The 25,795-nt window shown below is 32.3% G+C and overlaps 3 protein-coding genes across 4 annotated transcripts; 1 reads left to right on the top strand and 2 right to left on the bottom strand.

Moving 5' to 3' along the window:
• Positions 1–139: 139 nt before the first annotated feature.
• Positions 140–2,604, bottom strand: LOC145593729 (GTP-binding nuclear protein Ran-3-like). Its single transcript, XM_081650061.1, has 8 exons — positions 2,498–2,604; positions 2,291–2,360; positions 1,981–2,037; positions 1,774–1,891; positions 1,061–1,150; positions 791–970; positions 625–702; positions 140–477 (listed from the first exon to the last, which is right to left on the bottom strand). The coding sequence occupies exons 1-8, from the start codon at positions 2,498–2,500 to the stop codon at positions 408–410; spliced, it is 666 nt and encodes a 221-aa protein (XP_081506187.1). The 5' UTR covers positions 2,501–2,604; the 3' UTR covers positions 140–407.
• A 2,558-nt stretch (positions 2,605–5,162) lies between these two features.
• LOC145593730 (BIIDXI-like protein At5g11420) lies at positions 5,163–11,486 on the bottom strand. The gene is made up of 3 exons (XM_081650062.1): positions 11,309–11,486; positions 8,638–9,135; positions 5,163–6,048 (listed from the first exon to the last, which is right to left on the bottom strand). The coding sequence occupies exons 1-3, from the start codon at positions 11,379–11,381 to the stop codon at positions 5,519–5,521; spliced, it is 1,101 nt and encodes a 366-aa protein (XP_081506188.1). The 5' UTR covers positions 11,382–11,486; the 3' UTR covers positions 5,163–5,518.
• An 11,396-nt stretch (positions 11,487–22,882) lies between these two features.
• LOC145593731 (heavy metal-associated isoprenylated plant protein 20-like) lies at positions 22,883–24,299 on the top strand. Of its 2 annotated transcripts, none has more exons than XM_081650063.1 (3): positions 22,883–23,116; positions 23,297–23,372; positions 23,888–24,299. In XM_081650063.1, exons 1-3 carry the CDS (start codon positions 23,042–23,044, stop codon positions 24,187–24,189), a joined length of 453 nt encoding a protein of 150 aa, XP_081506189.1. In that variant the 5' UTR covers positions 22,883–23,041; the 3' UTR covers positions 24,190–24,299. The 2 variants fall into 2 exon arrangements, with proteins under 2 accessions (XP_081506189.1, XP_081506190.1); XM_081650064.1 differs by having other exon boundaries at positions 22,901–23,102.
• The last annotated feature ends 1,496 nt before the right edge of the window (positions 24,300–25,795 follow it).

Genomic DNA, 25,795 nt, shown 5'->3' on the forward strand with positions numbered 1-25,795 from the left:
AACAATACCCTATTATAACAATCTATTTTTCATGCATATATTTGAACAATAGGCACTCAACTTTTGCAAGATCATCATAAAAATTAGATCAAGATCAACTTAACATGGTGCATAGAACTAAAGAGAATCACAACGCAAATGATAAAATTGGGATCCAATACTTCCAACATTCATACAAAGCAAGTCTCATCGAAGTCACGCTCTACATCGAGCATCTGACCTTTCTAATACAATGTAGATCTCGCCAGCCAATATAAGGTAACAAAACATTATCAACTGTCCCAAACTCTCTTCTACTACTACCTATCCAAAACCCTTAAAGAAGAAAATTCATCTTTAGTGATACAATTTAGGGACGGCAGAAAATTCAACACACAAGGAGACCGAAAAAAAGATGATCTTCCAATTTACTCGAATGCGTCATCATCATCATCTGGGAGGGGTTGTGCAGCTGCAACAGCAAGCTCTTGCTCATGCCTATAAGAACACAGATATGACAATATGTTAATAGTCTAGATAAAAGCTAATCTGACAGCCACAAGAATCTCTTGACATTCACTAATTGAAGAATATCATGCAGAAATTCGCAACCAAGCCCAACAAATTCATAGAACTGATTAATACCTCTGCTGTTCGGCCAAATCAATCTCCACCTCAGGAGGAGCCAAAGCTACTGCCTCGACGAAATGCAAGTTGGCATCCCTGCATCAAAAACATTATCAATAACAATCCATCATAGTTTTACATGACATACCTATTGTTCACTTAAATTTGCAAACGTAAACCTTACCCAGCAAGCTTCCTGGCAAGGTAGAGGAAGGGCTTCTCGAAGTTGTAATTGCTCTTGGCTGAAATCTCGTAGTACTGCAAGTTCTTCTTCCTGTGGAAAGTAACCTGCTTAGCCTTCACTTGCCTGTTCTTGACATCAACCTTGTTTCCACATAGCACGATTGGGATGTTCTCACACACCCTGATGAGAAGCAGACAATTTGAAATTAGATACATGATCACATAAGAAGATTAGACACTCACACAAAACAACCAAATTAATGTAAATCACCTGCAAAGGTCCCGATGCCAGGTTGGAACATTCTTGTAAGTCAATCGAGCAGTCACATCAAACATGATAATGGCACATTGACCATGAATGCTGTAAAACAAAAACAATGATAATTACAAACCTATGAACAAGTAATCATAAAAAAATATCAAAAGCAATAGTCTTTTTCATGAACCCAAATTGGAATTAGTTGCAAAAAAAAATGAGCATTAACATTCTACAAACAAGACAACATTCCTAATGACCAACTCAACAACAGCTGCAACTAATTAACAATCTCAATGACACAAAGAAAGCAAAAACATTTAGGTACTATCTACCGATTATAAACCTAGCAAATGACTTAAAATTCAATCAAAATTCCATCATGCTATCATTATCACGCAAAGTAAACAACATTCAAGCTAATGGTTATCAAACACACAACCAGTATTCACACATATAACTCGAACATTAAGCGACTAATAAGAGACTTCCTATAATTCACATCAAATTTTCAATCTTCGGACTGCAATTTGAAGACATTGCAACGAAACATGAGATGGAAATACAATTGGAAACACAAGTAATTGATCATTTCAAAGGCAATTATAACGATTAGTCATAAAGTATCCATCACAATTTGAATACGATTTCATCGAAATCACGAGAAATCATACATAATGAAACACCGATAATTCAACAATTCAATATTAATCATAAAGATCACTCACTAGTATCCATCTCTGAGACCACCAAACTTCTCTTGACCAGCGGTATCCCAGCAGTAAAATCTGATTTGGCCACAGTTAGTGTGGAAATCCAATGGATGAACTTCGACACCAATAGTAGCTGTACAATCAAAATACCTTCAATCATCAAATTATTCACCTCTCTAATCATATAATTAGCAATAATATTCAACAATTAACAAAACTTACGTTCATATTTCTTCTCAAATTCACCAGAAAGATGCCTTTTAACAAATGTAGTCTTTCCTGCACATCCAATCACATCCCAAATCAACAAATTCTCCAAATTTCGTTTTCACACTAGCAACAAATAAAAAAAAACCAACCCAAAAATACCCAATTCGAAAATTTAACCCGGAAAAAATACCCACATAGATCTAACCCAAATCACACCCAAAAAATTCAAAACTAAATAAAAAAAAAATCATCAATTTCTGCATCAATCAATCCCTAAATTCCCAGTAATTAATATATTTTGTTAAAATCTAAATAAAATTACCTGTACCACCGTCACCAACGAGAACAAGCTTGAAGCTTGGGTAATCAACAGTTTGCTGATTCGGCAAAGCCTAAACCCAAATCAAAATCAAAATCAAAATCAAAACCAAAAATCAAAATCAAAAAATTTAAATTGGTACGATTATAATGAAATTACAATAACATGAAATCAAAAATTCAAAAATAAATTAAAATAAAAAAGACTGACCATTTATACGAATTGAGCTGGAAAATGAGAGGAGAGAGAAAGTAGAGAGAGAAAGAAAGAGAGGAAGGAGAAATAAGGGGGGATGGAAGACTACTAGGGTTAGAGAAGGGGGGTTATATATGAAGGGTTTATGGAATTGTAAAATTAGAATTTGAATTTTTGAAGAGGAAAAGAAGGGGGTGGCGTTTGCCCAACGCGATATTCTCCACCGTTGGATTTAGGGGAATTTTGTTCCGTTTAGATCTTTCTTTTTTTTTTCTTTTCTTTTTTTTTAAAAAATTTATTTTGAATCGGTGTGACACGTGTGTGTGATACGTGAGTTTTGTTTGAGGAATTTGGTGATTGGGGTTTCACAAAAAAAAAAAAAAAAAGAAATTGGTGATTGGTTTTGGTTCTAGAATTCTCCAGAATAACATGCAGCCTGGCTGGATAGTGGATATGGATTATCACATGAACTACTCGTAGTATTTGGTCCAGCCCACTTCTTTAATATGCACAATTGAGCGTTTAATTTTGGGGCTTGTATTTGAGGTTATACGAAGTAGAAGATTTTGGTATCTAGTGTTGAGTTGGGCTTGATTCGACACAAGACTGTTTGCGAGCTTGGTATGGCATGAGAGACATGCTTGTGAGCCATGAATTCTAGTTTTCGCAAATTTGGAATAGATCGAAGTGTGATAACAAGTTGCAAGTCTTGTAACCTTCTTATTGATATTAGGGCATGTTCTCATTGACTGAACTCAGCTGAACTGAACTGAACTGAAATGAATATTTTATAAGAGAAGGAAATTATGAGCTGAATTGAACTAAACTGAACTACATGCCCTTAATTTATCGTTCTACAAATGTTATACCATGTTGACTTTTTAATAGTTAATATGTTGTCATTTGACAAACTATCTTGATTTATAATGAAGGAAACAAGTAATCTATGATCTTTTATTAGATTTGTTTCAATTTAAAATTATTAGACTTTTCTAAAAAAAAAATAATAATAATATTAAAAAAATAATAAAAAAAATTACAAGGCTTTACTTCAATAACCTTTGAATATTAAACACTAACTTCTTTATCAATTAAACTATTTTATATGGAAATTTGATCATTACAATTATGCAATAAATTAAATTGATATTCCCATTGTTATCGAAGGTGTGCCTAGTAGGAAACTACGGAGTAGATTTTTAGCCAAAAGGAGAAAAGATGTTGAATAAAATTTAAGCAACCTTGTCACGACTTGCTTTATTCCTTTCTTTGATGGACTTGTGTCAAATTGGATAATCCTCACAACATTTCAACTTAGTTCAATTCATTATCCATTCATCCAACTTTAACTCATCTCAGTTTAATACTTTAGTTCAACTCAACTCGTTATTTATTTCAAATCATTTCAGCTTAAAATAACAAGGCTTAACATCAATCTACATACAAGCTCCCCCGAGCATAATCTCAAAGTAATACCAATACCCTTAATAAAGGTTTGTTTTCAGCTTTTTCACAAATGTTTACATACATATTAAAAATATATATGTATGCTCAAACTTTATGAATTGAGAATTTGAGATCATACTACACAGTACACACCATGCTACCGAGCTCTTAAAATATATTGCGAGTAGGTGTGAAACCTCCAAATATACGTAGTAGTTTAAAAAACACTAGCTGTATCACACAATTATTTGATTTATATTGTTACTAGTTTAGTCCCGTGCGTTGTACGGATTAGGTAGCTATTATTTGTTTAAATAGTTGTCAATTTTGTATTTGAAAAAGGATAATGTCAAAACTAGTTTAGACGGGAAAATTTTTAATAAGAAATTGACATGTGTCCTCTAATGATGTCAGCATGTCTTGTTTTAGTAATAGTTAAGAGCATTCCCAACAATGAGCAAAAAAATGCTAATGAGCAAAACTTTTGGTGAAATAAAAACAAAAATGACTTCCATCAATGAGCAAAAGCAAAAATGCTCATGAGCAAAATGAAAATTGCTCATAGGATGAGCATTTTTAAAGATGAATAGTAACCATGTGGGGTCCACAAGGCAAGTAAACAAAAAAGAATTAAAAATAATATAGTAGAGAGAAATATAAGAGGATATTAGTAAAAGTAAGAGAGAAGATGTAGTAGAGAGAGAATGAGGAAGAAATTTTTTTTGATCATTACTGGATAAAAATATGATCACAAAAATGCTCATGACTTGGAAGAGAGAGAAAGTGGCTAGAGAGAGAATGAACAACTCATTTTTTGCTCATTGATGTGAGTGCTCTAATAGAATAGAGATGATTAACAAATAACAATAGTCTGGCCTGATGGTCTAATCAGGTTGGTCCAAAAATTTTATAAGTTTGGGCAACCTTAAAAATGTATTTTTAGCTCAAAACATGAGCTTAGCTCGAAATCTTTGGCCCAATTAGCAGACACTATTTAGCAAGTTTGGGCACAAGATTTTGTTTTCAGGTATGGCCCAATTTTTTTTATCACTTCTAAGGCTCTAAAAGTCTAACTGTTTAAAGTTTAAACGTCTAATTGTTTTATTAGTCTCAAAGTTCTAACAAAGTGTTTGCATGAAAAAAAGAAAAATAAACTGAAGTAAAAAACTAAAAACATTACTAGAAATGTGAGATCAATCAATTATGAATTTATGATAAAAAAATATTTAGATAATTCAAGCTAAATACATATGCTTTTCATTAATAATTAAAATTGGCATTACAAGATCCAAATAAACATACAAGAAACCCCAAATTTCATCACCAACATACAAGTATTTTACATTAGTATACTTAGATTATCTCCTTATTTCGAAAATACTTCCCTATATAAACTTAAAACATGCATAAGATAATATTATCTCTGCTAAATGCTTCTCCGCAACACAAAAATACATTGCTTTGCATTATACATATAATTACCTCCGCATACAAGAGAAAAAACCTAAGTTTTACCACTCTTTTTTCCAATCAAATTAACAATTCTTCATATTTTCTTTAGTAGTAATTTTCTTGTTAACTCTTCAACCTTCATGGCCTACCGCGAATGCTAAGGAGTCGAACATCATCAATCACAGGGCCGCAAAGTGAAGAGAAATCGTCGCTTCTCATCGAGTAGAAGGTACTATAGAACATGATTCGAGTCCTAGCTTGAGTAGCAACAAAGCGAAGCACGGCTCGTTTAAACCCTCCTTTTCCCTTAGATTGGTAAGGGACTTTTATGGTGTCTTTGCCTGCAAAGGCCTCGACGACCATGGGGCCGGCGCAAGCATCATTGGCATCACCTACGGAGAAACTTAGAGTGTAACGTTTACCAGGGATGGTACGTACAACTTGTGCAATGGCACTTTCTTTCCCTGCGACTAGCTCTATTGCTCGTCGACCAGAGGGAACGAAGAAGTGATTCGAGTCTACGTACTTGACCGCCTTCAAGGACTCGACCATCCAACCAGGGAGTGGTGAATGTGCATCTTCGATGTTTGGTGGGATTAGGGTTCCCCATGTTGTGTTGCGGAAGATGTATGGACCTTCTTCAAAGTTACCATTCTTCATTAGGTTCACTGCATTTGTTATTGATAAAGTTAGAAATTTTAAAAAAAGAGATCAACATGGCTAAAAATTCACATCGGTGATACATATGTAAACATAGAACTAATCATGGACCAGGTTGGGTCTAAAAATCTAAAATGAAACCGCTTTGGTCCAACACATTCGACTTTCCTTAAAAAAAATTCGCAATAAAGCCAAATATGTGGACATGGTATATCAAGCCATGCTATACCAAAAATGGTTCGACTAGTCAAGTCGTAATTAGACTAGATTTCGACATAACATAATATACGGAATAATTTCAAAGAGTACAAACTAAACAAGGAAATTCCATACACGGAGTAGTCAATTAATTGAGATGTGATATACAATTGTAATTTAGCATCGACAAATCTACTCTAACTTTGTAATTTTTCATAATGATGTAGACATTTTACACTATATATGTAACAACCAACATAGCTAAATGGAGGGTCATGTGGTGTATTGATTAATCAATGACAAATTAAAAACCATGACATGTTACAAATATATATATATGTCCCAATCACCATGTGTGAACATTGAATCTTATGAAGAATAATGAAGCTCATTAATATATCGGCTTTTTACAAATTAGTTAGGTACAATACTAGGCACAACCATGTGGTATATCAACATAGGTGTCTACTCTAATCAAAGCCTCATATAGTCATATTAATTTTATGATTTTCATCCCATGACAATATATAGTGTAGGTTTTCTATAGCATTATTCTTCAACAATTGTGTGCAATAAAATGAAAAAATTATTCATTTAACCTTTCAAGCGAATAAAATACTTGGTACCTCTGTCTAAAATTAATAATCACGTAAATAGTGTAATCTTAACTAACAAGGACGTGGTAGTAGAATGGTATCATATATTGTACGTGGCCTTTCCATACACAATTACACAAATGAATAATATCTAGACCTAATAAATATTCCATATGATTGAATAGCAGAAATAATCAATGTCATGAGAAATAACAAGGAAAGTTTGTCTTATATCATCCAACTAGCTCTCATTTCAATCACCAACAAATGATAATTCCTTCTCATTGTCAGAAGAAGCACCGCTTAATTTCAATTTTTTTAACTTACTTGAGATAATGTACTACACATAATTTGCTTACTAAATCACATTTTTTTTTATCAAAGTAGTTATCTACCAAAACAAATACTACCTCCGTTTCGCATTATCTGCAACAAACTTGGGTTGCACAATTCTCAAGACAAAATTTGCTAATGCTTGTTTAAGAAAAGAAATACATGTAATTAAGGTCAGGAGAGAGAAAGTGAAGACAGCTAATAAAAACGGAGCTCCACCGAAGTAACCACCAGTTCACCACCAACATCCACCCTTTTCACGACACCACCCTAATACCACCAACATCCACCGCATGCAACCACCACCAATATCCACCCTCTGCCGGCGCCCTGAACTTAACGACGCTACCCTCGACACCACCTCCACCCTTACTGACCCCCGCCTCAACAATGTGAACCACCGTGAAACAACATTCAACCATCTAAAATCATATCAACCCTCCCCGAAAACCTCACCCACACTCTCAAAACTACTGTACATGCCCAGCCCAAAACCATCTCCCATCAAATCAGAAAAATCCACCACCATGAATCACACCCCTAATCCGACAAACAAACAACCAACAACCCCAAAAATATAAGCAAAAAACTAAAAACGACTGTATATAACCTTTTATACACCATCTAAGGCTTTATTTGGCCAAATTTGACCATGAACACTCTAGATCTAGAGTTTTCATGGTCAAATTTGACCATTAAATCCTCAACCTTTAATGGTGGTCATACTTGCGGAGTTGCGGGTCGTCATATTATCACTCGATTGTGAAAGAAGAGAAAGAGAGGAGTTTGGTGGTGATAGTCGGGGGAATTCGGTAGTGATGGTCGGAGGTTAGAGGTGAGTGTTGGTGGTGGTGGTGGTTGGTAAAGTTTGAGGGAGGAGTGAGAAATATGAACAAGGAGTCACGGTGGAAGTTTTAATTCTGGAAAAAGTTGGGTTGAATTGGTAATTGATTGGTGGTAGTGGTTGGGATTTGGAAGCTAAGGTTGATTTAATTTGATTTAGTTTAAGGCTAATTAATTTGTGTTAGTAACTTAACAAGTCTGATTTTAGTCTTTAATTTTGATTAGGAAATTTTTAGTAAGGGTAATATAGTAATTTCATACAAAAAAATTTACTTTAAAAGGAAAGTTATAGTTTGTTGCACATAATGTGTAGCATCCGTTTTTGGAAATTGTTGCAGATAATGCGAAACGGAGGTAGTAAATAAATTTGTCATAAACTATTTTACTTGTGGACTCAAGTACTCATGTTCGACAAGAGTCATGCACTCATGCCTAAGCTTCCAAATTGGTCAATTTATGAAAAATAGTTATCAGCTCAGCCCAAACTAAAGTGTCCAGGTGTCTAACCCATATCAGAGTAACATAGGTCAAGAATCGTGAGTAAATTGTGTCACTAATGCAAATTATATGATGCAACCGTTGTATAGGAAATCTTTCGAGCAAAGTAGTAACGACAAGAAAACTTACAGCTAGTCCTCTTAGGAGGGTAAAGAACTCGCATAGCAACGGAGTCGATAAGAGGACCACAAGCAGGATCTTCCTCAACACCAGGGTTATGGATAACAAGCTCAGCAAGGTTCGAAAGTGCTACAAAACCCCAAGCATAGCAATCCCAACCACTACTACTATACAAAGTTTGCATAGGAAGTACCCCAAATTCAGGGGACACTGATATGTTGAGTTGCTCTTCTTGTGCACAAGTTCTTGCTGCACAAAATGTTATGGCATAGTTCATACCCTTTGTTACACTCACCCTTTGCTTAATCGAGGCCTCGTTTCCGAGCCTCACGGCGTAGGCTCCCTCCGGGACTACTAGCAACATGTCCCCTTGTTTTTGGCCGGATTTTATGTACTCGACGAAACCGGAGATTTCCCAGTTTGGTATGGAATGCCTGTTGACTACCACCGTGCCCTTCATGTCCGATCGCTTAGGGCCTTTTTCAAAGTCACCATTTGGTAGTAATCCTGAAATCATATTAGAGTGACTATGTTATACTCTGCTCGTATACATACTATTCTTAGAATGTTCGGAAATAATTGTCACGTATCTGATGTAGTTAACAAAAATATGGCAGTAAAATGAATTTTTTTATAGTAAAGTAATAATTGTATATCCTTATGAACGGACAATGTGACAATTAATTATGAGTTCCCGACTAGAGTGACAAGGGAGCACAACAATGTGTAGGTCTATGTTGTGGTATAAAATGAAAGAACATTGCAAACCAAAGTAGTGATGCATTATATAATTATGGCTTTCAATTTAAATTAGCCAAATATAATAAGATCTAACATCATAATAATTTAATACAACAATTATGCAAAAATGATGTTCAATGTTTACAATTTGGACACATAAAAACAAAAGGATATGTATGACAGTATGAGTATAGGATAAGTATACATACTCCATACTGTATTTTGCAGTTAGAATATGAAGATATTATTTTTTTTCTTTTTTTTTGTACAAGATATTTTAATAATTTTAATATGCTAGATTTCGGCTGTTAGAAGATCAAGATATACTTTAGATTTTGTTTTTTACTTTGAGAATAATGACAAATATTTGTCGGCCTTTATGTTCTTCTTCTACAAAATTTTAGTTTTATTTTGTAATTTCTCTTTTGTCGATCTCATTATATTCTAGTCTTTGGCTTATGTACATGATTTTTATTGTGGGGTAATGAATAGTATATATGACCTCAATGTTAAGCATGTATTCATTGTGTTTATATAGACGTTAAAATTCAAATTTTAAATTATTCTAAACAAAATCCAAACCTTAACATACACATAACTTTAGCTATTTCAAGAGAGTACACCCCAAACTCGAGGATAAGGTCACGAAATTTAAGTAACTAACTAAACTACACCTCTTTAACATTGAGTAACGGATTATATAAATAAGATAAATTAGTTATGTAGACAGATAATATATACACGATCGAGGAGTATATTTGCTAATTGCTATACATCAACATCGTTATATTTTGATTAATCTATCTTAGAATTACCTTACTAGGGCCACCACGTTACATTTGCGACATGGCTAGTGGTATTAATACCCAACTCTAATGATTGTCCACACTCAACATCAATGTAGTCCCATTTTGCCTTTTATGTGTGTGTTTCATACTAGTATGTGCAAGAATAAATGAAACCTTATAGTAACAGAAAAAATAAAAATTAAAAATAATTATTTCCTCGATTCGAAATTAATAGTCATGCTATCGTAATGATAGGTATGATTTGAATCGGTTTCATAGCAACATGATTAGAATTAGTTTCGTGACAATATATATTCGAATAAGATGAGTACGTAAGATTATAAGGGTGTTTATTTCACGGGTCAAGAATTGTTGTAAGGAGTAAGATACTCATTAGTACAAGGTAATTGAGCATTGAAGTGTTGGAACAAATTTGGTAAAATTGAGTACTCAATAATAAAAGCACATAGTAGTACTTTTAAATATTGAAAATGACTTGTAGTTCAAATTGGCGAGGATTCACTAACACCATTATTATAACATAGCCATTATATTTAGAAGGCAAGCCTTAGGGCCTGTTCACGTTTACTGAACTGAGCTGAATTGAACTGAACTGATTGGAGCTGAGCTGAACTGAACTGAATTGAGCTGAAATGAATATTTTATGAGAGAAGGAAATTAAGATCTGAACTGAACTGAACTGATTGGAACTGAACTGAACTGATTAGAGCTGAACTGAACTGAAATTAAGTAAATATAAACAGGCCCTTAGATATTATTAGAATCTCTGTTACATAGAGAAATAAATGAGTACCTAACTAACCTTCATAATTCTGACATTAGTTTGATAACAACCTTTGGATAGTGTAATTCACTTAATTATACTTTACCGCAATAATATAAGTTGAAGAAAACAAAACCTTAAAAACTTAAAACATGTACTCGTATATTCTTAATTATGCTTCCTTGTAATAGTATGAGCACACTGTTAAACTTATCAGGTGAAGAAAACACGACCTTATAAATGAATTGTTCTCCATATTAGTGTGGTGAATTATGTAACAACAAAACTCCAATGAAATTTATAGAAGCTACCAATTGCAAACAACATACAATAATTTAAATGGATAAGATAAAATGAGAGATTTTACCATCAGTAAAGGCAGAGACAAAGGGGCACGTGGCAAGAGCTAAAAGCACCGACAGGAAAATAAGATTAACCATACTGAAATTGCCACTTAATAATCTCCAAATTAGGAGAGAGAAAATGAAATGTGAAGGTAGTTTTAGAGAGAGAAAACAGGGAATGAAAATGGAGAGAGAGTGGCAAAGAAGAAGTGAGAAGAGGTGTGCTTATATGCATGGATATGCCCAAAGAGGCCCTTAGAAATGGTCCAAATTAACAGAAATTGCCATTATGTTTATGTCTGACGATCTTCACGTGGAATGTGGAGGCAGGGGATGTGGGGTTTCCATGGTGCTTTTTTGGACTTACTATTTATTAAATTTTTTTAAAATTTAAATTATTATTATTATTATTATTATTATTATTATTACTATTATGTTTTTTTTTTTTTTTTTTTTGATAAAAATTATTTTGTTATTATTATTATGAGATTTTATCAGTAGTGATTTGAAGGGTAAGATGATGTTCATAACATTGTCGATCAAATTATTCAATTATTTGACATTATGGTACTAATAACATAAATTTAATTGTTTTGGTTTTAAGCACACAAAAGTATTTTTCGCTAGTTCTAATGAAAATGTGTTTTATTTACATGGTTGTTACTTATTTAAATATATTTTAGTTATTTATTAGATTAAAAATAATGAAAAATAAGGTGAACAGAATAAATGTAATGAGTATTATATATATTCATATCAAGTGCTAACATTTTCCTCAATGTTTTGACACAACAGCAACTCTCCATATATGTTATTTCAATTGATACTTGTATCTTGGTAGATTAGTATTGTCATCGCGTGTTGGTTTCCTCACTCAACTGTGTGTAATACTTGTTATGCATATGAGAAAGGTTGGCTTAAGCATTGGGGATTCAGATGTCACAGACCGCGCTTATCTCGTGACAATTAGCCACCTGCGAAGATAATCTCTTCAATTTGCTTCCATGATTTTTTTCCTCTATTTTGACGACTTAGGGTTTTTCTCATTTATTATGTAGTCAATCAACATGATCTCTACACTCTATATATTCAATCTCGCATAACATGTTAATTACAAATCTACTTACTCATTTTATACCGCTATTAATTAATCGCGTATAGTTAATGGATGAGACAATTTTTAAGAGAAGGAGGTGGAAATCCATGATGATAGTCTTGTATTCATGTTGTTGAAAATAGAAAATGACAATGTTATTATGTTGGTGTAAAATTAAGCAATGTTGAGGTGCTTTGAAGTGTCACAAATTCGTATATTAAAAACAAATTAATATAACGCAAAAGCTAATAAGCGCCCCGGGGCGTTAGATAAGAAAGTTAAAAGTGGAAATATTAGAGTAAAACTAATATTAATTACATCGAACGACGTTTGATTTTGTCATGCATTCCTAACTTAATACTATTTCAACCAATATAATTATTCCTTATCTAACACCACGGGGCGCTCGTTAGCAAGATCCTTAATATAATATTAAAACATTGATTAATGTTGTTGTTTTCTACCGAAGTTGATGAAAATGAAGAATGAAGATATTGTCCACTTCGAATTTCATTTAATTTAAGACTTTTGATAAATAGCCTTGTTTTTGGGCAATATATGGGCATCTTTTATTCTTTCGTATGTTACGAGTACTCCGTATGTAAAGAAACAGATGTTCCCAAAGCTCACATGCTTTCTTGCATCATAACATCAACCTTTTTTTTTGAAAGTTTATGCAAAAGGCTAAGCTTTACTTACAATTCTCGGGTTTTGGTTAGGGATAGTGTGCTTTTCTAAGGAGGGCTTTCTTGTCTTTTTGCATCATTTAAAATAAGAGCTATAGTACAAGTATATGGTTTGAGGTTGCGGTTTTAATCGTTTGATTTTCGATTGAATTTATTCGAACTTATTTCATTCTATTTACAAGTATAAAAATTTGTTTGAGTTTATAATATTATTAAAATTCAATAATCTTATTAAAGCATATATGTTCAATCTCGGCAACGCCATTTATAGCGAAAGCTACATCTATTCACAAAATAGTCCAACGAGCTCTTCAATGTGGCATTCAGAACATTGATATTGAAGGTGATAGCCTATTAGGACCTGTTTACATTTACTGGATTGAGCTGAACTGAACTGATTGGAGCAGAACCGAATTGAACTCAAATGAATATTTTATGAGAGAAGGAAATTAGGAGCTGAACTAAACTGAACTGATTGGAGCTGAACTGAATTGAACTGAAATTAAGCTGAAGTGAACAAGCCCTTAGTTATCAACTCAATAAAAGACATTTGGGCATTACGGGCCTATTCTCATACGTTTATTTTCAGTTCAGTTCAGCTTCTAATTTTCTTCTCTTGTAAAATATTCATAGTTCAGTTCAGTTCAATTCATCTCTAATAAATTCAGTTCAGTTCAGTTTAGTTCAGCTCTAATAAGTTCAATTCTGTTCAGCTGAATTTTGTCAATGAGAACAGGCCCTACATTGGCATATCGCGCATATTATCTAAGACACTCATTCTCTCCTTTCTCAGTTTCGTAATTCAAGTATCCAACACGTGTATCGAGAGACAAATCGTGCAGCAAATTGGATACCTAATGTGGATATTGATGTTTGTAATAATAACTCTAGTTTATTTTCTATTCTTTCTTCCGATACATCAAGTTTTCCCCTCGTGTAGTCGTGTGAGGAGGGTTTTATAATGTTTATTTTTCATACCTTAAAAAATTTTTTAAAAAAAAAAAAAAAAAAAACTGCAAAGTATAAGTCCAATATGCGAGTCGATGTCATTGACTAAAACTTGATCATATAGGATTAGTCACTAATCAAATCTACTTTAGTTGATTTTATGAATCCTATAATAATGTAAGAAATTAATTGGGTGTCGCTACTTAAGTTGTCAATTACTGTCTTGTCCTTGTCACTACACTTTTTTACACTTTATACAGTGTCACTGTGTCAGTAATTCTTTTGCTTGTTTAAATTACTGTTATGCTATTAATTTATAACGTTACATAAAGCTCACAATTACCAGTACTAGTTTGAATTTTTTTAATGCGTTTACTACTTGGCATAAGGAAAATAGAAATTAAAAAAGAAAAGAGAAAATTATAAACATTGCAGAAATAGGAATCGCAGGAAGGAGATTGGTCCATTGGCCATTGCAAAACAAAAGACAATCGTACGAATCAATACATTCGAAGGAGTACCTTAAAGTAAAATAAAAACTTGTATTTTTGGTTTTGCATCGACTGCCAAACAATTATAAAAATCTCTCAAGAGGCAAAAGTTTTTGAGAAAATTTTATGTTAAGAAGTGCATAGCACATGGTAGACACATTCACACATATAATACACATGTGTTATGTTTCATGTTTAGAACTATATAATCGTGTTCTCGCTTTTTAACTTGTTTGATTTATGTTAAATTTATTTTAAGATACTAAGGGCCTATACTGATCGATTGAACTAAATTTATTGGAGCTGAACTGAATTGAACTGAAATGAATTAAATATTTAATGAGAGAAGGAAATTAAGATAAGAATTGAAATGAACTTATTAGAACTAAACTGAATTGAATTGAAAATAAGTTGAAGAGAACAGACTCTTATTGTCAAGATAAACTCATTTTATAATATTCAATTCAGGGTAACAAGTTAAGATAAACACACTCTCCTATTTTAATTAAATATCTTAGATAGTAATTGAATAAATGATTTTTGCTAATTTTTTAAAGCCAAATGGAGTACTTTGACAAATGTTATTATAATAATTATTATTATTATTTTATCAAACTTGTGAGACTATATGTATGTAATAGTAAATTTATGCCAATGTAATGTGTTAAACTTCTTAATTTCTAACCTAGAATGAAATAGAAATGGACATAAATAGAAGTGACAAAAGCTATTACTATGAGATGAAAATCTTAGGAAAAAAATTCATCAAACAATCTTAAAGAGAGGGGGAACATCGAACGTGTCATGAAGATTTGTGGGCCAAAGAAATAGACCGACAGAAAATAATATATCACAAGTGATACTGAGAATTGAGTCCATTTTTTTAATAACTTTTGGTTGGGCTTTCATTAATCAGAAAATATAAATATTAACTCCTTTAGAAACTTGTTAACTTGTGTATGATACTAATTGAGGGTATGTATGATAAATGAGTAAAATCTGAGGGTGGGCCAATTTTAAACTTCAGCCTCATCCATTTCTAAGGAAGTGCATGTGGAATTGTGGATGCATGCTCTCATCTTAAGGCCGTATATCATGGCTCCCTTTGTTTCTTTCTCGGAACCTCTATTAAGAGACTGTTTTGATTTACAGAACAAAACTGAACTGAAAATAGGTTAAAGAGAATAGACCCTAATATTTTTACTATTTAAAGGTTTGAAATATGTAAGATAGATTAATTGACAACAGATCTTCTTTATTATAAGTACACTAAAGTGCATGTAATAATTTTTTTTTTTCTTTATTCTTCACACTATGTAGACTAGATTCTGAACTACTAATGTATAATATGTATCATTTACTAGAAAAGCTTCATACATAACCTAATATTCAAGTCAATTTGAAATTGCGTCTTACAAATTTGAATCAATTTGAAATCAAACGAAATGGCTAATCACAATAATGTATGAAGCAAGTTGAAATGAACATAATCCAAATAACTCAATTACCACCAAGAATAAATTATAATCAGATGAATAGAGCATACCATTAAAGAATAAATTATAATCAGATGAATAGAGCGTACCATTAACGTTAACTAATCTAATTCTTGCATAGATAATGGATTATAGGAAGGTAGTTCAAATAGATGACATAGGATTATAGGATAAAGAAGCAACCACATGCTAAGTTTGCACTTAGCAAATAGACATTGGGCCGAGAGATTATGCACAAACTACTGAGAGTCGGCTTTTCGCTAATCAAGCCAAATTAATCATGACGTCAGTTATTAATTGTCTTTAACTTGGGCCTTCTGGTTTTCAATCCACATAGCATTACAAAATTAGTGGGTCCAATTATATTTAACCTAGGTGTTGTACCTATGATGGCCATACACGTGTAAAAATTATTAATTACTTTCCAATTTTTTTTAAAAAAAACTTTAGGGATTTCTTTTTGCATATTATTGAATGGCTTTTGTTTTATCTTCCTATATCATTTTTGGGTGAGGCCTTGGTCGAATAAAGATGTCTCATGATATGGTAGCAAACCACCTAGTGGCTTGTAAGATTATGACCATATTTGATAATTAGAGATTAGATATTAATACGAACGTTAATTCATTTATCTAATACAATAGCGAGCTGATTAGACTTGTTGTTTGTATTAGTTATTTGTATAACAGTTTTGGTAATTATTTTGCACTAGTAGTTAATAGCTACTTGATTATATAGAATGCCTGATGAAAATATTGACATTGATTAATCTTTATTTTTTCAAATGATTTTAGCAAAGTAAATTGTTGATTTTTTTTTTTTTTTTTTAACTCATTTCATTTAGTGTTCAGGCTTCAAGTTTTTGTCAACTTGTGTTTATTAATATCTTTAATTATGTAATTGTAAAAATTATACTCTTTTTTATTTTTTATTTTTTTTATATATCGAGATCAATCTGACAAGATACACCACATCTACTATGTGCATTTATTTTTATCACGTATAGCTAAAAAAATGGTTAAAATGAAGTGAATAAAATTCAAAGGAAGTACCGAAGTACTGTATTAAGGAGTGAACCAACTTAAAAATGAAAATACTCAGTAGTTTCTATTGTAAAAATGTAGCCAAGGCCCACCAATCTCTCTGTGAGTTACCGAGCATTAAGGCCCAATGGTAAACCGTAAACGCCATAAACCCAATCCTAGTAATTGTTCTTCTTCGTTTTCTTCTTCTAAGTCTAATTTTGTTTTAAAATGATTAAACTAGTGATGATTAAGTCTAGACCATGGTAACCATGCTCTATTTTTTTTGTTTGTGATGAAGTCATGTTAGATTTTAAGATAATATGTAACGGACCTGAGCAATACAAGTAAAGAGGCTCGGTCCACAAATAAGACCTAATGAGGTTCCATACTAAAATCAATTGGTAATAATAGGATTAGGTAAATCGTGTTCTATTTTTTGTCTTGTGATGGGAGGGAATACATTTTGTTAGATGATAATGTCCCAAATTTCTCATTGAACTGTTTTGGTACAATACATTTTGTTAGAAAAGTGAATTAGAAGATGTTCCAATATTTAGGTTAACCCTACTTTCAGATAATTAATAGATAGTTTCACCATTGATTTGATATGTCTAGTGTCATAAATTATTATATTCAAGCAATCAAGTAGATGGTGGTCGAGCTTTAACTAGCACATACCATTTATTTGGGGGTTAGGGGAGCACTTTCATGTGATAATTAGTACCTCAACAATGTGATGAACCACTACCTCTTGTGGTAGTACCTTAGATTCTTCCAAATTGTTCAAGCTCATATGGAATAGGTTATAATCCTAGAGGTGTCAAGCACTAACCCAATTCGAAATATTCAGATCTAATTTGAAGTGACCTGATTCAAAATTTGATATGCATGGAGATTATAATAAGGAAATTTTGACTTTTACCACAAAAAAATCAAAAAATTGTTTTTTACCATCAAAACTTTTAAAACTTTTATTTTACCACCAAAAAAATTTCTAAAAATTGTTTTTTACCACCAAACGTCAAGAAAACCGTTAAATCTAACGGCTTAAAAAAATTTCCTTCGAATTTCGTGCGCAAAATATGTTTTTCATAGGTTTAGGGGGGCACTTTGGTCTTATGGATCCAATTTGAGGTCAAAATTGACAAAAAATGATCGGAAATGCCTCGTTTTACGTGTTTACGCAAATCGAGGTTTTTTAAAACACGCAAAACGAGGCATTTCCGATCATTTTTTGTCAATTCTGACCTCAAATTAGGGAGAAAGGGCCAAAGTGCCCCCCAAAACCCCTAAAGAGCGTGTGTTTGACACGAAAATCGAAGAATTTAAAAAATTCCGTTAGGTTTTTGACGACAGGTGGTAAAAAACAACTTTTAATTTTTTATTTGGTGGTAAAATAAAAGTTTTAGAAATTTTGGTGGTAAAAAACATTTTTTTTGATTTTTTTTGGTGGTAAAAGTCAAAAAATCCTTATAATAATGTAGCAAGATTCATATTTGAGATGAGCAGATCCAACTAGACCTTATTTGAAGCCAACCATTATCCTGAATTGACACCTTTTTTTTTTTTTATTTTTTTTTAGAATTGGCACCTATTCAGCATACAGAGTACATATTGTAAATTGATTACAAGATTATTCTTTTTAATAATTGAAGATATCGGCAATGACTCAATAAGACTAATGATTGTGATTTGAATCTATCGAATATATTGTACGTTCCAATATGAGTAAGACTTGACCCATTTGATAAGACTTGATCCACTTAATAAGACTTCTTACCTTAAAATACGCACGATTGTTTATGCAAAATTTCGTCAAGTAGGATTTGATGTGGGATACGGGCTACGGATCAACTAAATTAAAATAAGAAATGTTGGATGCGGAAAATAAATGACGGAAGAAATAAAGAAAGAGAGGGGAGGCACGATATGGTGACGCGGAAAACCCCAATGAAGGTGGGTAAAAACCGCGGGTGGCAATGAGGCCACCAATCCACTATAATATGGCATGAAGCCAAACATTACAATTACAATGTATACGATAATTATAGAAATATACGGAGCTAATTACAAGTAAACAGGGAGTATGGACTTTGTATGTAGTACGGCAGGGTGTATATGGCGTAATAGGCTAAGTAGTATTGTGGAAATGCATTGCAGTAGTGGTCTTTTAGGAGAGTGGTATTGGGATTAAAATATAGTAGTTGAGCAATGACACTTTTAGTGGAAGGTCCATGTGGATGGAGGTTGGAGAAATTGCATGGGAATAAAGGAGTAGTATGTTTAGCAGGAGGTTATGTACGTAGGATGTGTCTTCTTCATGGGAAGAGGGCTTTCCTATTTATAGAGCTTCAATGTAGCAGCACCGTGGTTGTGAGATACTTTGGGTGGTTGTTGCATGATTTCCTCAACCACATCCTCAAATAGTGGGAGTAGCGGTTATCCCTTTTACTTGGTCTCCAATGAACTTGGACTTGCTTAGATTGTAGATACGTAATAACAACATTGAAGAATTATTCTTGTTGACCTATTATTTCTCCTTGACTTTAGGGACCACTACTAACTATCTTGACATGGTCTTGTATATCTTGGTCTTGAATGTCAATGTCGGTCAACAGTTGTACAAAATGTCCCATAACAACGATGAAGAAGAATTAACTAGAGTCTTTACATGGAACAACCAATGTGCACAGCATGTCATATGAGCTTGTTACGTGTATGAGTACAAGTACGTCTATACGTATCTATGTACAACTATGTATGTAAAACTTTGGCAGTTGAAGATTAGAAAAAGTGTGCATATAATTTTCCATGAGCATTCATTAGTTGATGGATATGGACATACTCACATGCTCACATTTATGATTACAAGTATTATATTAAGAGATCATACTAATAATAGTATTATCCACATTAAAAGATCATGAAAAGTTTTTGTGGCAATTTAACGCCGAACACATGATAATGTTCCAAAGTACCTCCATCTATCAAATCTTAGGCTTCTTAGCTAAGTAAACCATTAATGCATGTGATCAACTAGTACAATAGTACAGTAGTTCTCATCAAATTGTATAGTATGCGATAAGTTCTTCAATGCATTAGTACTTTGCGATTTACTTGCCCATATCCATTTATACGCACATTGTTTTATGTAAGTGAAAAATAGAGTGGAAAAATAGGTGGATGAGCGTGGAACCTAACTCAATAAAAAAAAGTAGAGATAAAAAGATTCTTAAAAAGAAAATAGAATTTCCTACATAACATTATACGAGTAATTTATATAATTAGACCCCACATGATAACGATAAGTCGATAACTAAATTCTATATTTCACCACTTTCTCTCTTCATTCCCTTCCCTTGTTTCCAATTTTCTTGTTAACTTATACTGTTTTCTCTTCAACTCTTTTGAACTCATTAATACCAATTACCAAATGATTTTACTTATTATTATAACGTATTGGGCCAATCTCAAACTTTACTTAAAACACTAAATTATTTAACTTATCGGATCTTAATATTAGTCAAAGAAATTAAGGTAATTAAGAGAGTAGAACAAAGAGAAATTAATACGAAGTACTACGTATTCAATTGCGATTTTCCAAATGGAAATCCTTTAATTAAAGTTGAATATGTCTTTTGTCCAATCAAATAATGTAGCCTTTTGGAGTTTTGGAGGAAACTCTTTTATCCACGATGCTTCCTATTATGGTAAGACCATCAAAATGTTACGTTTTTCCACATGAAAAAACCTTTTTTAAAGTTGAACATGTATTGGTATAAATAAAAGTGATGAATTGGTATGAGAAAAAAAAGTTCAAAACCTTATCTTGCCCATAAATTTGGTTACATGTACGTAACTACATTCGTGCGTGTGTGTAGTTGGTTAACTTAAGCCCTGTTCGTTTGGACTTATTTACAGAATTTCATCACTTCAGTTCAGCTCCGTTTAGTTCCTCTAATTTTTCTCGAGGTTTCAAGTTTACTACTAACAAAATTTCCATGAATCCTTTAGCAATTTGGTTACATATGCTATTGATTATTAGCTGTAATATATAGGCTCACTAGGTTAGATCCCGTGCCATGCACGGTAATTTCAATATTTATCATTAGTTTAATACAGTTATTTTACTATAAAAAATAATATCAAATTGCAAAATAGGATGAAAGTTCTATAATTACAATTTTTTTGAATCTTTAAAGAAAACAGAGGAAGAAATGCATGCACGACTAATAAAAATAACCATGGATTACATTACAAAGTTATAGATAATATTACATTATTGTATTATATGACTTTGTTCCCGTCATAAAATAAATAAATATATAAATCTTTGTTGAATGTGTAAAAATGAATATACTTGCCAAATAGAAAAGAAATATTATTGTAAAGTAAGTATTAAATTAAATACTTCTCTAAGAAGCTTAAAAAAAAAAAAACCTTTTGGAGGGAAATTTTTTAACCAGGTTATGACAAGTGTCATTTCTGGTTTCGCCTTTAGTATAGGTAACTAGTTTAAATCCCGTGCAATGCACGGTTGTTATTAATTATTTAAAGAGTTATTATTGTATTGAATTTTTAAAAAAAATTAAACTCATAATATTAATTCAAAAGTACATATATAAAAATATATTAGTTGGGTTTATATGGAGAGTTATTATTGTTAAGAATTTCAACTGGAAGAAAGATATTTTTCATTATTATAAAATGATTTCCTTAAAGAATCTTCGTAAAAACGAAAAGTAAAATGGGCGGGAAAATCGTTAATGACATTGTGACACGTGTCATTTTAGGTTCGCTTTTAGTATAGGTTAATTGATATTGATATTATTTCTTGATAGCTTCTAATATACAATTTTAAAACAAATTAAAAGTAGGCAAAAAATCTGAGCAATAATTTTTTTAGGTGACAAATTATTTTAAGAATTTGATTTTTTGATTTATAGTTGTCCATTTTTTATAAGAAAGATTTATGAAATCTATTTATTTTAAATTTAATGATTACTATGTATTAATATGGAATATGTATAAAAAATAATAATAATTTTGTAAGTGATTTGTTTCCTAAGTTAATAGTTTTTTTTTATTTTTTTTTTAAAAAATTATCTAAGGACACACTAGGAGATGACACGTGTCATTGCTGGTGTGTCTTTTAGCATATAGTTATTGATTTATGCTCATTATTGAATCCTTAGCTTCAACGCCTTCAAGCACTGCCTCAAACATAGCTAAGGGTAGATGATCAAAGCTGCCAATGATCATAAGGATGCCTTATTCTTTGAAGCTTCGACGAAACCCAATAAATTGGAGGCATACATAACAAAAATCTAGCAGGGGATATAGACTACATAGTTACATACTAGTATCATTATTAGTCAGCTTGAGATCAGAATGACAGAAGCAAGTAACTTGAGCTGATCGCGACAACCATCTCTTCATAGATTCTGATCTCTTATGAGTATGTGTTCTGACTAAGAACAAAATAAGTAAGCGTTTTCCAGTCTCTTCATCAGATTCTGTTCTGATCTGTTATGACTACATCCCTTAACTTTTGTAACATTCTCAATACTTTTTGACATTTTCATTGGCATATTAGTTAGTTGAATCATACACATGTATATGATAGATTTTAGCTGTCAAAAATACTACAATTATACTTGTGTTCTATAATAATAGTCGTCGAATTATGCAACTTACCATAAGATTTTATAATGGGACCATGGATATCAACTTATTCCAAACCCTCCATACATGGTTGCTTAGCTTTACTTTCTAAAAAGAAGAATAATTCTTTTGAGACCACAACTTGCTTTTTTCTACCATCTTTAGCCCACCCATAAATTAGCTTTTTTAAGGGCTTATTATGCTAGGCTGCTACTTAGTTCACATCCAAAAAAACAAGTCAAATAAACAGAATTACATCAACTTGCAAACTACTAGCTAGTTCTCTGAATATTTTTCTCTGTATCTGCATTGACATCAGTAAGAGAAGCGCGACAGATTGAAGGAAAGACATGGGTTTCTTAAATCATATCTTGGACTTTTTCGATGCTTCGATCCCTAGGCATAAGAAACGTAAGCCAATGCAGGTGACCTTTCTCATTTTTTTTTGTACAATGTTCATAATTTTATGATCTCTTGTTCATGTTTTTCTTTTAGTCCCTGCTCTATTCTTTTATTTCTTTACTTGGTTTGAAGTAATTATTTTGGTGTTTAAGAACCGCGAAAATTGTACAAACTAAGTGTAGTCTCCATTTATGTGACAACAGACTGTTGAGATCAAGGTGAAAATGGACTGTGATGGTTGTGAAAGAAGAGTCAGAAACTCTGTCATTCATATCAAAGGTAAATACATTTGATATGTCCTAATTTTATTTTTTATTTGGTTTGTGAATTTATATATTTTTTTTTTTATAAAACTACAAATGTACATACACTTAAGCATTCCCTAATTTCACTTATTTGGTCACTTGCATGCATTAATTCTCTCATGTATCAAAATATATCAGAAAATTTGTCATAATTTGTCTTAAGAGTTGCTAAATTAAAAAGTAATTTTTGAGACTTTTTATTAGAAAGTTATAAATATCTTGATTTTAAGCATGTAGTATGTATAAATCCTAAAACATGTAATGAACGTGTTAAGGACTACAGTTGTACACTTTTGACCAATTTACTATTAATAATAAATATGCGTGTTGAAGAGTGTAGTTGGCTTAATTGATTGTATCATTTCCTTTGTGCATTCTAAGCTATGACATCGAATATTTAAAGTGCTTTTAGAGAGCTTTGTTATACTTTACATTGCCAAAATATCAAATTTACTAATATGTCCGCGTATGCTTATATTATATACATAGGAGTGAAATCCGTGGATGTGAACCGGAAGCTAAGTAAAGTAACAGTAACGGGAAACGTAGAGCCGAATAGGGTGTTAAACAAAGTGAAGAGAACAGGAAAGCGAGCCGAGTTTTGGCCATATGTTCCTTACACTATGGTAGCATACCCTTATGCAGCTCAAGCTTATGACAAGAAAGCACCTTCTGGCTATGTTAAGAATGCACCTCAAGCATATGCTGGTAATAATAATGATGGTCCTCATGAGAAATACACTCAAATATTTAGTGATGATAACCCTAATGCTTCTTGTTCCATCATGTAAAAATCTATTAATTAAATCATTTGAGTTGGGTTTTTAGTAAGATTTTGACACTTTTAGATGAAAGAAGTTTTATATGAGTTTCATCTAATAAAGAATGTTTTGTTTTAGCATATTATGCACATCTTTAATTTCCCCCTTGATGTCAAACCATTTCAAGTTTATGAAATGGTTTTCATAGGTAGTATACAAGTTTTTGATTAATCTTGAATAAAAAAAATAAGGATAGTTCTTATTTGGTAAAATTGATTGAACAATGAAATGTAATAGTGGCTTACTTTTTCCATGTTATGGAAAATGTACTTGTATAAACGGTAATGGAAGAATTCAAATTGTTTTAATACGAAGTATTTTTTATGTCGTTTAATAAAATGACGACTCATTTTATATGTATAAGTGTATAACAGTTACTACTTATATAAAAATTGAGTGACTTAACACTTTGGACTTTACCACCAAAAAATAAGAGTAACAATACAAATAAAGACAAATTCACCATGAAATTAAGAATCAAATGTTCATTGATGTATGTTCCTCATTATTTTCTACAGTATCAAATTATATGAATCAAAAAATTGATAAATTAATCTCTCAAGCACACAAGCAGTGGTCACTTGCTTTGTTTGTACAAAATCATCAAATTCAATCTTTTTCACTAAAAAAAAATAAAAAAATAAAAAAATTCAACCGGACCACATTGCTTCATCCCTCAATCTCAATTTTTTTCCAAGTTAGTCCAACATTTCCCTGAAAGAAAAATATCAAAATCAAGAATTCAGAAACAAAAATCAAAATCTAAAAAAAAAAAAAAACGAAGAAAAAAAAAAAATCAAGATTATAAATATTTTGTTAATTAATTAATTAATTACATACCAATTGTTGTAATTAGCTCTTAAAAAACCCCATCAAATTATGCAAAGAAACAATTTAGGAGCAGGAAATGCAAGACCTGCAAATACAATTAAGCAAAAAGTAACCAAATTATTAGAACACCAAATCTTAGGCTTCCATTTAATCTCAACACTTGAGCTTTTCTTAATCTTATAGTTGATGTTACAAAAACTCATCTCCTTAGCCAAATCAAAGCTAGCCCCTTTCATCCTCAGCTCTTGAACCGCCCGGCCGAGCGCCCGGCTATCGGTTTTTTCCCTCCTCAGCCTCTCAGTCACCTTCCAATACCTCCACAATTTCACCTGAACCAACACCGCTATTGCCACCGAGGTTGCCGCCCCGAGAAAGGACGGCACCCACCATTTCTGACACCGGGTTAAACCCGAATGAGCCCCTTGGATAGACGATGATGAGCAGGAGGAGATGAAGAGGAGGGTTGTCACAAAGGCATGGAAAACAAGAAAGGAGAGACAAAGGTGGAAGATCTCACGGCGGAGATTGTCTAATTTGGATTCGTTAACATCGATTCGACGAGCGAAGAGGTGTTCTTCTCTTTGCCAGAGTTTAAGGAGGAGTAAATGGCCTGGACTTTTTGAGATTTCCATCATTGGGTGTTGTTGAATCATTATTGCTGTTTTCAGGTTTTGATCTTGGTTTACTGGGATTTCTACTATGTGGGTGTCATTTGATTCTCCCATTTTATTACTCGGGTTCGAAG

Source organism: Chenopodium album, chromosome 19 (genome assembly GCF_948465745.1).
Source record: "Chenopodium album chromosome 19, dcCheAlbu1.1, whole genome shotgun sequence".
In the NCBI taxonomy this organism is placed as follows: domain Eukaryota; kingdom Viridiplantae; phylum Streptophyta; class Magnoliopsida; order Caryophyllales; family Amaranthaceae; genus Chenopodium; species Chenopodium album.